Raw genomic sequence first — 14396 nt, 5'->3', positions numbered from 1 at the left:
CTCCCTGCTTGAAGAGACTGGCTGGTGACTGAGACCCAGGGTATGACCAATATGGGCTTTTGAGGGTCTTCAGCTGGGTTCAAGTGAATAAACAGGAACCCTCGATGAAGACCTACGTCAGAAAGCGCCCATCAGTGTCAGCGCTTGCTCTCATCTGTCACAGAGGAATATTGTCCGCCTTGCCCTGACGAGATAAAACCCGGCATCACCCGTTGAACCAGATCGCCGGCAAAGTCTGAAATTGAGTTCTCAAGACACAACAGGAGGATTGTTGCTTCAAGGTGCGCTGACCAGGTTGGGGAGTGTGGTGATTATAAAGTGCAAAGCGGATCACATTGCCATGCTCTATCAGCTCGGAAAATCACTTCCCGCTCTCTGCATAAAGGGCCGTCTGTGGTCAGTCGGGAGCAGAGATTACCCCCCCGAGCGCAGATCTCAGGTCAGACATGAAAGCTCAAATCTGAACAGTGGTTTTTGCGAGGAAAAACACACACGTCACTGGCTACACAGGGATGTCAGGGGTGAATATTCTGTTATCAGGTGGCTGCTCTGTTGTCCTGAGGAGCCGAGGCCGTCGGGGGAGGGGAGAGAATCAGAAATCAAAGCCTTCAAATAGGATTAATCGCTTGGGCACACATGTATATGGACTGGGGTTAGACTGATATATGAGCTTGCCAATATATGAGGCCGATATTGGTCTTTTATTAAACATCTGATATCAGTCATGATAGTAGATGCTAATGTTTCCCAGAGTTTCCTCATTGAACACATATGGTGGGTCGCCCTGCTTTAAAGAGCTGCTAACACCAAAAGAATTGCATTGGTCTGGGTTTCAATGGAGAGTTTTAGTGTCCCATGATGGTCTAAATGCTGTTTCAGAGGCTTTTCTACCCTGACGAGAATACAATTCTGGGGGAAACTGGGGGCATACTTGGATTTGTTTTGGCATGAAAATCAAATATCAGCACAAAATGTTGGCTATTGGCAGCTTCAAAACAAAAAAAAAAATGTCGGTATTGGACTTGAGCGAAGTCGGTCTAATATGCCTAATATGGACACACACCTTTTTAGTTCCCAGACAAGGCCATAACAAGGCACTTTCTCTTCCTTAGCATTCAACCTTCAGAGCACCAATAATGGAATTTCTATTATTCTTAATGGTGGGAGTCATTTGGTGGTTATAGTTCTAGTTGTTTGGGAACACAAACACAGTCTTGTTTAGAGCCACCAAATGCTTAGGGCCTGCTCTGCTAACCTCTGTGCTGTTATTGACTGACTGACTGAGAATTGATCAATACTACACTGGCTGTCTAGTCTAGTGTGGGAGGCCCTTAACCTGAACTGATTCTAATGAGACATTTTGATCAGATTCCACACAAGTACGTATCAATATGATGATTATAATGGTGATTTTCCTGGGTTTCAATGGAGAGTTTTAGTGTCCCATGATCTAAATGCGGTTTCAGAGGCTTTTCCACCCTGACAAGAATAAAATCCCTGGTTAAACACTGAATACATGTATATTTTTTAGTATTTTTTTTTTAATGAAAACTTTAAACTTTAAAGATATCGAATATTGCCACAAAATATCAGCTATCAGCAGCTTCAATCCAAAAATATCGGTGTCAGTTTCAACCCCAGCACCCCAACACAAATATTTACAAAATAATAACCCTTGGCCCAAGCAGAGGTCGCAGTTATGTCAGCTGCATACACACACACACACACACACACACACACACACACACACACACAGTTGTCTTCTAGTCAACTAGTTGTTTTTGACTGATGCTGCAGAGCTCGGTCCACAGCTGCTGCAGCAGTAGAGTGTCTGCTGCTGCTGCTGATTAAAGGCAGCAGTGTTGACTCCGTCCACATCTGGTGGCACTGTTGCAGCTTGGTTGCTGATCAGAGGGGGAGCGGCCGTATCATGTGTGTCTTTCACCCCTTTTAAAAGTTATGAAGTGACCTGTATGGTTGATCCTGGGTTGATGAAGCTCACTGCGCTGTTAGGTGAGGGAATTCATCCAGACTTATCAAACTGAGTCACATCGCTTGCGGCTAAAGCCTCTGATGTCTAATCTTTTCTCCTCTAATTGAAGCACATTCTCTCCTCATTCCAAATGAGATGCTGTTGGGAGCTTTTAACTCAGGCCCCATTAGTTAAGCCGAGGCTAACATCCATGTATAATTTGTGCTTTGTGTTCTCCACAAGTGTTTTTTTTTTTTTTTTTTACAATGATCCATCCAGAAGAATTAATCAGGGAAACATGTTTCTGGGACTGAAATCAATCGATTTCCTCCTAACCAAGAAATCACCATAAAATCCTGTGATATTCCAATAGGGACTTATAGTGTGTCTGTGATACTCAATAGTGAGTTTATAGTGACCTTATAGTACTTTATGTTTTTTCTATTATATACAACGGTATCAGTATATTACTATAATATTCCTATAGAATCTTATAGTGTGTCAGTGGCACTCAATAGTGAGTTTATAGTGACCTTAAAGTACTTTGTGGTATTTTTTTTCCATCTCCTATGGTATCACTGTAATATTCAATATAATATTGTTATTTGTATGGTGTTCTTCTAAAAGTTTTCTTGATTCATACCAGTTTTGTATATAAAAAATAAACTAGTCATCTGTGGCAATATTCTCCAGTCAGTATTCATCACATTAAAGTGACTGACACACACACACACACACACACACACACACACACACACACACACACACACACACACACACACACACACAAAACTTAAAAGCCAATTCCCTGCACTTTTTTTTCCTCCACTTGAAACCACGTGTAGGGTTTCACCCCCCGACAGTCACGGACAGCTTCGCCGACCAATGAGAAGGCAGGGATTTGTTAGTTTATACGCCTGTGGACCAATCAGACGTCTGCAGAGGCGAGACCGGGCTGCGGGAGGCGTGTCCAGAGCTACAAATTCACTCCAGCCTGAATTACAGCAACTTCTCCAACTTTAGGAAAAGTTGCGCAGTCCGCTCAGTGCTTTGCAAAGCGCTTCCATCCCCTCATAATATTCCCATCCATCCCTTACAGATATTATACTGTGCTTGGCTTTATCATGCATGACAGCCATGTTATCCAGCTTGTCCTGCTCCTCTCCCTTCTCTGCATCGGATTGACTGGTGAGTACTGGGTTGGAATTGCCTTTACGCATGGGTTATATGCTTTGTACGTTTGATTCTCACAGTTGCGGTTTGACTTAAGTCATTCATTTTCCCAGTCAAAGAAAGGGAATTTATTGCAAACACTCAAATATAGTCAATCGGTAGTATTGGGACACAGTTTCCTTCTGTATGGGATACTTTGTACTGCGCTCCGGCAGTGGCTATAATGAGTAGTAATCAATGGAGTAATGACTTGCACACTATTCCTAATTGGTGTTGCCTGCAGATTTTTTAAAAGAACCACAAGCTCAGCTCTGAAGTTTTTACGGCTTAAATCAGTCACGCAGCATTAGAATAGACAGTTCAAGCAGTTCACCAAGTCAGGAGGCTATTTTTTGCTCGCGGTGGCTGCTTTCTGATGTAAACTGTCCCTTCCCACAGCCCAGTCTGAGCTGGAGACAGATGAAGTGGTTCCCAGGCTGCTGTCCGGACAGGAGGCGCACCTGTCCCCGGAGCAGACCCGGCGCACCCTGCGGCGCCGCGGCCAGCGCTCCCTGGACGCCCCGGGGGGAGGTCACCCCGACCCGGACAACTTGGTCCTGTCGCTGCCGGCTTTCGGAAGGAACCTCTACTTAAACCTGAGGCGGGACGACGCGTTTCTCTCCGAGGATTTCGCGGTGGAGGAGAGGCGGGGGGACCAGAGCGCAAAGGTGTCCCGCATCTCCCAGGAGCAGCTGTGCTTTTACTCGGGATGGATTGTCAATCACACGGACTCTCTGGCGTCACTCAGCACCTGCGGCGGCCTGGTAAATGTCCCATCTTCATTTTTTGGAGTTTTTTTTTTTTGGTAGTTTTCTTGGATCTTATTTTCAAGCATTTGGGATCCACACCCCTCTGTTTTTCCATTGCCTTGTATACAGATGACAGTTTAGATTGTAATTAACAGGGCAGCAGGCTGGACTATTGGTTCCAGACCTTCCTCCAACAGGATGATCAGGGTTAAAACCCTCATGTTAGCAAGCATCCACCCTGCTGGAGTGCCCTTGAGCCAGACTGTGAGCCCCTACATGCTCACTAATTGTACATCAAGCAGCTAAATGCCTAAATTGTACTTGAAATTGCCCTTGGTATAGAAGGTGCTACAAGGTAATAACTTTTATTGGTTACAGAGACCGTCCCTTAACCAGAGGACCCGGGTTCAAACCCCTCACCCTGCTCAAGTGACCTTGAGCAAGACACTGAATCCCTACCAGCTCCAGGGCTGCTCTTCTGCAAATGAGCGTGACCTTTGACCTCTCTGTGAAAGGGGGGCAAGAGAAAAGATGAAATTCCCTACAGGGAGCAAAAAAAAAAGCACCACATTAGTTTAGTTAGTGCTCTTTTCCAGAGCAATGCACAATGCGTGTGCAGGTAGGGGTTCAGTGTCTTGCTCATGGACACTTCAGCAGGGTGGATGCTTGCTGAAGCTGGGGGTTGATGGTGTCTGTAACCACTATGTTGTTGCCTTATTCCTTATATAGCCTCTATACATATGATAATTTTGGCATTTAGGTGATGCTTTGATCCAGAGCGATCTACAGTGAGTGAGCAGGTAAGGTTCAGTGTCTTGCTCAAGGACACTTCGACAGGACACATGATGGGTTGATACTGTAGATAGAAACAACATAACCTGAGACCTCTAACAGTCTCTGTAACCCAGAGGTTTTCAAAATGGGCAAACTGAGGAATAGTTTAATTTCACTGTAATTCAGTTCACTAGAAATGATCCCAGTTAGAGAATATATAAGAAGTCCTTTAATTCTCATCACTATTATTTCCCTACACACAGTGTAGACAGTTCTACTGAACTGAATGCTAAATCAACATCAACTACAGTCTTCCCATCGTTGGGTCCGTGGAGTCTAATGTGTGTCTGTTTGGGTGGGCTAGCAATTTTATTAGTGACCACAAGTGAATTTAATCATGAACTCATTCCCAGTTTCCCAGTTCACTCCAGTCTCTCCTACTGAGTTGGAACCAAGCTGTGGTGAGCCAGCCAGTCAGCTCTCTTACAGCATGACAGCTAGTAGTCAAGGATAGGGGGTCACACACACACACACACACACACGCACACACACATACAAACACACACACATGCACACACACCAAACTCAGAATCAAGTTATGGAAGGCCCCTAGAAAAGAACAGACTTTTGATCCTTTTCTTTTCATCTCTTTTGATTCTCAGCTAAATGCATCTGATTTTTCTCTTCCAGGCAGGTGCTGGATGGTATTATGTTGAACGAAAAAAAAAAAAAAAATAGGTCATGAATGTTTTTAATGTTATATCCATTCGTGGGAGCTAACTAGGTCAGGCTCAGTGACACCTACAGCAGGACAAAGCCAGTCTTCCCCCATACAGAAACACACCTCACCGCCATGTATTACGGCTGGCTGGCCTGTGTGACACTGATCTGCTACACAGTCCAGGCTGCAAGTAACACTATCCAGTCCCAGCCGCTGTCCCTTCACCCTGCGTGTCAGCCGGGTCGGGTCAGCACACATACTGTTAGCTTCTCAGTGTCGCACAGTGGCACCTCCAGGCAGTTTTATTTATGCTGTTAAATCACTAGGTTGTTTTTGGCTGAGGTTCAGGGCAAACAAAGCCCCCTGACACCAGGCTTTGTGTGTGTGTGTCTGTCTGTGTGTGTGTGTGTGTGTGTGTGTGTGTGTAAGGTTTTCCTATATTCGTGTCAGTAGGGTAGCTGAAATGGGAAGACAGACAAATTGGATGGTATTTGTGCTTCCAACATGGCATCACTGATTGTAGCAGCAGAGTTTGAAGCTTGGCTCGATTCCAGACTAAAACAGAAACCAGCTCAGGCAAAACAAGAAGCACTTGAGCTGCCTAATGTCCCGCCATAATCACCGTGACATGTTAAACATAACCGGTAATGCTAATAAGCTCATTAAATGAAGCAAATGAATATAGTAATTAGCAAATATTTCTGTCAGCATACTTGTTTTCACATAACACACGGGCAGCATTCATGTGAACTCCGTATCTTAACGCATTAAGTGGTACTAGTCGTGTCAAGAAAATCGTTTTTTCCTCATTAATATGCAAATGTATGCAGCAAGGTGCTCCGACAGTGCTCAGGCAGACAGACAGACAGATGGGTGTTGGGGGGGGGGGGGGGGTATATAGTGATTGTATTCAGTGATATACCTCTCTCTCTCATCTATGAATAGCCTCAAGTCTCCATGTTTGTGAAACTTCCACCATGGCATCTTTGATTGCAGCAGCGACATTTGAAGCTTGGTTCGACCCCAGACTTTGATGGAGCCAGAGTGTGCGACGCACTTTTTTCTTGTTTCCTCCTATTAACTTCCAGTGATCGGCACCTCTCGACAATTTTTCGGTGTGCGTTACCCCTCTATCATCACTGATCCCAGACATGAAACATAAGAGAGGATGGAACTTTATTTATCCTCGTTGTGAAGTTGGGTCGTGCCAACAGCAAAAGTAATAGGATACAGCCGAGAAAATTAGAATGTAAGCGTAAAAATAGAATAGAAACATAAACAATAAACACAATAAGAGCTTTTTGACTTCTTACTTAAACCTGGATTATGAAAAACGCAAATATTGTGCTGTATATAAACATCAGTTTACATTAAATATATGAAAATATAGAGATGTAACAAGCAATATCGACATGGATGCAGCATGAAATAGTAGAAGCATTATGAAAAGTATGCAGCATGTAGCAATGAAAGGGATATGGGAAGCGAAGGAAGCAGATATGTGAATGTGAACCACAGTAGGCGAGACATCAAACTCTCCCAGCCGAGGATGGGTGGTGGGGTGGGGGGGTGGGGTGGGGTGGGGTGGGGGATTTTAAAACCAATTTCACATCCCTCCTATCAGCTTTCTGCGCATGGTTGTGATATACCTCTCCCTCTCTCTCTCTCTCTCTCTCTCTCCCCGCCGTACCACAGCTAATGCCTATGAATAGTATCATGTCTCCATGTTTGTGGAGCTGTAGAAATACTTTAATCCATCCTCCAGTCCACATTATGCTGCGTAACAGCATTTGTTGGCCCCGGGGCTCAGCCGGGAGCTGGATGCCTGCAGGAAGGCTGGAACAGACTTTAGCTGCTGCTGCTGCTGCTGCTCTATTTTATGGCATACCACACATTATTCAGACCAGCCCCGTTCACAGTGGATGCTCTGTGGCAGCTGCTCTCGCATTGTGCCGTGTCTTGTCACTGTTTATCGCTGCTGCCGTTGCCGTCGTTGTTGTTGTTGTTGTTGTTGTTGTTGTTGTTGTTGTTGTTGTTGTGGTGGTTGCGTGAAAAGCTCGCAAATCTAGTTTCGGAGGTGGAAAAGAAAGCCGCTGTGCCAGAAAAGAGTGCAGTGTGGTAAGAGCTTGTTTTGCAGACGTTTCCTTGATTTTGACTTCTCTTACTTTGACATGAGACTCTGACACTCGACTTCCCCTCATCCGCCTCGTACAAGAGTGCCCTGATTTGTGGAAAAGCCTCGCCGTGCTGCCACTCTTTTAGCTCCTGTGGCTTTCTTTTCCACCGTCTTAGATTCCCCGTCAAAGAGCATCTTGTTTACATCCCTGCTCTAAACCCATCGGTCACACATACAGCATACCAGACTCTTTTGCTTTTTCCAGTGATGGGATTTTTGAAAAAAAGTGGTAATCCCAAAGATCCTTGTGTGTTTGATGTTCTTCTCCAGCTTTGTTGCTCAGCGTTCACTGCTGTGGTGTTTCTGCACCTGTCAATCAAACAGTGTGTCCAGTACTGTGACGTCTTCCTCCTTGGATTGTCTGTTGATGCAGTTTGAGTTTCTGTAGGTGGCGCTCTTTTCTTTGTCTGTTCAGCCATGGTGGCTTTCCCAGGAAAGAGCTACCAGACACCAGGTGTTTAGAACAGCAAATGGAAAAGCTGGAGCATAGGTTGATATATCACTGTTGTGTTATTATAAATGCTGACAGACAGTAGCAAAATTGACATTTATTTATATGAAAATGTTGCCAATTACTACTTTAATATATGGGTTTCATTGGTTCATTATGTGTTGGGTGAAGTTCATGACCCTCTAGGGACCATGAAACTCCTTTAAAAGTTGTTGAATAGTTTCAGAAATGCTTCTCAACTCAACTGAAAACTTCACTGTTCAGAAATACAAGTGTTTCCATCCGACAAAAGTGCTGCATCTAAGTGAGCAGCAGGAAGCAGTCAATCTTATTCAATTTCAGTCAGAGTCTCTGTCTGTTGTCAAAAACACGTCCCATAAAAGATTTTTGTGAATGAGTGTCGAACCCTCGCTGCTACTGTTGATGTTTTCATAACCTCAGGTCGCCGTGAGTGAAAAAGGGCTTATCCTCCAACGCGAGGTGGTGGGCCGTTGCCATAGGAACAGTATATGGTCCCCGATAATAGCAGGGATAGCTTGTTAATGTCCTGTGAACAGATTTTCACAGGCCTGCCAGATGTACCTTTACAACACAGCCATGAATCCTGACCAAATGTTACGGCGGCAGTAGGGCTCTCCCTTCACCTCCGCTTGATTCATGTATGGAGTGTGTCGCTATGCACGTGTCAGGGGATTAAAGAGCACACGCACACACACACACACACACACACACACACACACACACACACACACAAATATAAAACAGAAACTCCCGTATCTCTTCATTCCCTGGTGCTGAAGCAGAGGGCTGGTGTGCTGTGTGTTGGTGAAATGCTCCATAGTAAATTACATTCTTCTATATCTTATTTCTACTCACAGTGGTAATTGTTTTTTTTATGATTTTGTCTCCATCTTTGGTGCTAAGCGCTCATTGCTGTGGTGTTTCGACACTGCACTTCCCAGAGATCACCTGTCAATCAAACAGTGTGGGCGGAGCTTGGATTTTCTGTTGATGCAGTTTGAGTTTCTCTTTTCTTTGTCTGTTCAGCCATGGTGCCTATCACTGCTCCTGCTCACTACCCAGTTCTTCTTCTATTTATCCCAAACAAACCAGAAATGTGTTATGTTTAAATACTCTCCATTCAATAAACGCTTACTCACATTCTATTTTTCTCTGCTGTACACTATCATTACTTTTGCTGCTGCAACAGCCCAATTTCCCCATGGGGATCATTAACATTTCATCTTATTTTACCTCTCTGTCCTCTGCACAGACCGGGCTTGTCCAAATAGGGGAGGACAGCCTGTTCATCCAGCCGGTCGGTGAGAATGACCCGTCCCAGTCGTTCTCTGGGCTGAAACACCGGCTGGTCCGACAGCGACGCTCGGCTAAGACCGGTCCTGGTCCCGCTCCGGATGCAGACCATAACGCTGCAGCTGGCCAGCCCCAGTACTGTGGTACTGTACAAGGTGAGTGAGAGAAGTAGATAGATAGATAGATAGAGAGGATGGGCCTAGATATGGGATTAGGGTTAGACTGATATGTTGGTTTGTTGATATATGGGGCCGATATTGGCCAGTGTCGTCCACTTCTGATATAATGGATATGATGCAGTTTGATTGATTACATAGAATTGATCAATACTACACTGGTTGGAAGTTTGCATCAACATATGATTATGATTATGATTATCTTTGGTTTCAATGGAGAGTTTTAGTGTCCATGATAAATGCTTTTCCATCCTGCCAGAAGTAAAATTCTGGATTAAATACTTTTTTTGGCATAAAAATGTTCAAATTTAAAGCCAATGAACATCTGCACAAAATATCTGCTATCAGCAGCTTCAATACAAAAAATCTGTATCGGTCTTGAAAAAACCCATATCGGTCAAACCCTATATGGGACGGAGTGAGTTTTCCTGAATGTAGGGGATGTTTCTTATGCACGCCTCAAAAACCCTGAATAATATTCTAAATCCCCTGAAATGATCTGCTTGAATGAACTACTGTCTGCCTCTCCACCCTCCTTGCTGAAGCGGGGCAGTTGAACATCCCAGGGAAGCAGTGCTAATAAATCATAGGTTTCAGAGCAGCATTTACTGGTATCTCCCATGCTTTGATGTTCATTCAGCTCCAGTGTGTTGTAAGAGTGGCTGTGTGGAATGCAGATGTTTCCTTATTTAATGTGAATCTCCCGTCTGCAAACTTCTTGTTGGAACCTGCTGAGGCTCTCGCTGCTAACGCTATCAAACACAGAGCAACCGTCTCTCTCTCTCCGCTTTTACATTAATGTGCATATTTTCCTAACCCTCGGCGTCTCTTTGCCAAGATTATAGATTTTTCTAGTGAGAGGAATTCACAGAGAGGATTTTTTTTTTTTTTTTGTGGCAGAGCAAAGCCGGTCCGCCTTCTCTTGAAGTGAAGCAGTTTTTGTAGTCTGGAAACTTCTACCTGAACACAGGATCTAGTCAAAAACACTAATGACCAGCTAGGAAAGTTGTCATGGAAAAGTCTAAATAGTTGCAGATTGGAGTTTTAGTTATACAAACATTTCTTGGAGGCAGAGCTGCTCTGGAGGCAGAAACAATCTCATTGGTTGAGTTAAACCTCAGTGGGCGGAGCCAAAGAACCACAGTTTTTCTGGCTAAGTAACAATTTAGACTGAAGCCCAGTGAAAAAGGCAAGAGGTAAGAGAGGAAGCTAATATAATGAAGCCTAGCACTCTGCTACTAACTGAAAAATACAATCCAACTATAACTATACTAACTATACAATCTAATTATAAGTTATCTAGGTTAGCTAGTTAGCCTAGTTGACCTTCCACGTTCAAACTAGCCATACTAGCCTGTTGGCCTATAGACCACTGAAGTGACCAGTGCAGTCGTCATCCCAGATGATGTCAGTTCCTTTAGCTTTCGCCTGTTGAAAGTTAATTCCTCCTAATTTATTATGTGAGTGTTGTTGACTTAATCTACTGTTCTCTTAAAAAATATATTTGCTACTAGTTGTGGATGATGTGTTGCAGGAGCCAGAATGTCAAATGCTGAAATGCTAAGCTAGCTTAATGCTAGTGATTTTTATTTTTTATTTTATTTTAATTTTTTTTTTTTTCAATGTGGCTTCAAAACTGGTTCCCCACCTGCCTTAACAAATTAACAAATCCTTATTAAATCCAAAGATCTTCAGCAAAATAGTCAGTGTTGGCGTCACGTGTAGTTAGAGGTATTCACATCACCTATTCATTTTCCCATTAGCCTGACAAGGTGAGAATCCCTTATTTGGGCAGAAAACTTCCGTGTTCTAGCTATCTAGGTAAGCTAGTTAGCTAGCCCGCTGATCTTCCAACATCATAAATGCCATGGTCATGAAAGATTGAATTTAAATGATTTTTTTATATTTTGACTAGAGTTCCTTATCTGCCATTGAAGTTTACCAGTTAGCTAACTGCTCTGAGCAACTGTGGCTCTTTGGCTTCGCCCTTTGAGGTTTAACTGATTGTTTCTGCCCCCAGAGCAGCTCTGCCTCCGAGAAATGTTTGTATAACTAAAACTACAATCTGCTACTGTAAATAGTTACCGGCGGGGACATAGCAAGCCCGCTCGCAAGCTCCTCCAGTCATTCATACCTTCAGCGGAGAGACACAACAAGATGAGCTGTCCAAGTGTGCAGTGAGCGCCCGCGCGGCGGCCGAAGCTGTCTCGTGTTATCACGTTAGTTTGGAGACAATTAAAACCACACTCAGACTTTCTCCACAACGTTTCCCCTGTGCGCGGTCATTAACCAGAACGGCCTGACCTTGAGAACTGGGCTGCACCCCCAAAGTTACATAACACCACCCAAGGAAAGACCACCAGCACTTTTGACAACCTGTATAAATAAATTCTTTCCATATGTTCATATCTGGGGCGCATGCAATAATTGAAACCTCCTCTTTACACGAAAAAAAGTTGGAGTTTGGTTAAAAAGGAAAAAAAAAAAAAAAAACGCTCCAGAGCCGTGTCTCTGTAGGCTGCAGTTTATGTGCCAGCTGTGCTGTAGTGATCATGCTATGGCTCAGCAGAGGTTTTCCAACGTTTTCATGTCACGAACTCGCAAATAACCTCACATTATAGAGCCTCCATTTGATAAGATTTATTCCCAGGGAGCCATATGGGAAGATTTCTGCTGGTGTTGAATTGTAGAACTGTCTACACCGCCTCATACACCCTCTAATTGGGATAATTTCTAGTGAATTAAATCATAGTGAAGTTAAACTATTCCTTATTTCGCTGTGGACCCTTTGGATCCCCTTCAAGGAGCCCTGGAACCCTCCTCGAGCACCCTTGGGTGGCCCCCGGACCCAACATTGAGAGCCGCGGTGGTCGAGTGAGGCGAATGTGTAAAGTGTGTAAATGGGAGGGTGTGGGCTTACACCTCCAGTGCTGGACAGTGAAAGCGGTTCAGGTGGTTTGTGTGTGTGTGTGTGTGTGTGAGAGAGTGAGAGAGTGAGAGAGAGAGAGAGAGAGAGAGAGAGAGATGATTAGATGAGAGCGTATATGTATGTATGCACCTGGTGTCTTGAGGCGAGATGGATGAAGCGAGGTGCCAGATTTGGAAATTCTTTCCTCTGCACTCACGTCTGCCGGAGTCTGGAGCTTAATGGGGTTCTGCCAGTTAACCTCTCCTCCTTTCCCCTTTCTCCTTTTCCTTTCCTTTCCTCTCTCCTCCTTCCCTTTCCTTTCCTTTCCTCTCCTCCTTTCATCTCCAGTCCCCCTCCTTCTCTGCTCTCCTCTTCTCCTCTTTTCTCCTCTCTCCCTTTCATTGTTTCATCTCATCTAGTCTCCTTTCCTTTCTTCTTCTCTCCTGTCCTCTTTTCTCCACCTCCGCCTCCTTTTCTCCTCCGCTTTCCTCACTCCTCCTCCTCTCTCCTCTCCTCTCCTCTCCTCTTTTCGTCTCCTTTCCTCTCCTCCTCTCCTCCTCCTCCTCCTCCTCTGGGCGGCCAACTCCAAAGCTTCCATTTCCTCCCCAAAACCACATGGTCTCTGGAGAGAGATGCAAACTGAGGCAGACTTTATATCCATTAAAAATCAGCTCCACGTCCTGAAGAATTCACAACATGACAAGCGCACACACACACACACACACACACACACACACACACACACACACACACACACGCAGACACACTCAAGCATTCTTTGTACAGCAGCAGCCCAGTCTGGCTGGATGGATGAAACTGTGTCATATTGCATAAGAGCCAGGAGGAGGAGAGAGCCGACTATCTGAGAAGTGACTGAGCAGTGTTTGTGGATTTTACTTGCTGACCTTACACTTTAGTTGTAAATTAAAAATGTTAGGGAGTGTATAAGAAAAAACACAACCAAAAAAACCTTACCTGAAGATCGTGATTCACTATCTCTAAAATCTAGAGGAAGTGGAAGTGTTCGCTTTTGGTATAACGAAGTAATAATCGATGACATTCGCATATAATTAAATGGCTGTTTTGCCACTCTCAATTGCCGATAGCTGTAACACAATAGTGATTCAACCAGTATCCTGTTCATGAAAGCTTTTACATTTGCTGTTCTTAATACCCAGAGTCTGGTAGGTTTTTCCTTCCGGTTTATTTGTGCGTTCACACTGTGAGCAACTTGGTCGACGGGTCGTTCTATTCTGACTGATTATGGTTGGTGTGAGAAGCTCTGATTGCATCTGTGGAGTGATCTGCAGCTACAAAGTTCTGAACAGGCAAATCATGTACTTTTGCTGCTTTGGCATTGCCTTCCATTAGGTCACATCGTTTTGATGAGTTAACACAGCCAGTAAGCACTAATTAGGGAGCACTAATAAAAAAAAAAAACAGAAAAAACTCAATAAAATTACATGGTGGAAATCTCCTGTTACACATTATGCAAAGTTAAATCAGTAGCGGTTGCAGGCTGCTCGTCACATAAGAGTTGTACTGTTGACATTTGAACCCACTGAGGTTTTTAGACTTAAGTTGACATGTCTGTGCTCAGATTATGCTGAACCACACTTCCATAGTGAATAGCCACAGGGGTTTTAAGGGGTTTCATCTTGAACTGCAACATAGCCTTTGTTACTCTGCTAGAACAAAGCTGATGGTGGAGACTGGGGATAGACTGATATGGGTTTCTGAAGGCTGATACTAGTTCTGTTGCCATTCAATTGTCAAGGAAATTTTAGGTGAACTTTTGAAATGTTGCAAAGAATAAAATGTGAATTCGGTGTTTTCCGTCAGCTGGGTTGAAGTGAATAAATAGGCTTCCTGAACATAAAAACAAGAAAAAAAACAGTATAGTTTTCATCTATTCTACAATAAATATGTAATCAATCAAACTG

The 14396-nt window shown here is 44.0% G+C and overlaps 1 protein-coding gene across 1 annotated transcript in view; it reads left to right on the top strand.

Moving 5' to 3' along the window:
• The first annotated feature begins 3096 nt into the window (after positions 1 to 3096).
• Positions 3097 to 14396, top strand: part of adamts17 (ADAM metallopeptidase with thrombospondin type 1 motif, 17) — a 94599-nt gene continuing 83299 nt past the window's right edge. Inside the window, exons 1-3 of the mRNA XM_071532727.1 lie at positions 3097 to 3160; positions 3584 to 3948; positions 9329 to 9524. Of these exons, the coding sequence (XP_071388828.1) occupies positions 3097 to 3160; positions 3584 to 3948; positions 9329 to 9524 (625 nt within the window). The remainder of the gene's footprint in view (positions 3161 to 3583; positions 3949 to 9328; positions 9525 to 14396) is intronic.

The sequence above is a fragment of the Centroberyx affinis genome, unplaced genomic scaffold, assembly GCF_046629955.1.
Source record: "Centroberyx affinis isolate AG114_WGS23_722 - 3 ecotype Tasmania unplaced genomic scaffold, CSIRO-AGI_Caff_v1 ptg000010l_1, whole genome shotgun sequence".
Classification (NCBI taxonomy): Eukaryota; Metazoa; Chordata; class Actinopteri; order Beryciformes; family Berycidae; genus Centroberyx; species Centroberyx affinis.
This window is presented reverse-complemented; position numbering and strand designations above follow the sequence as displayed.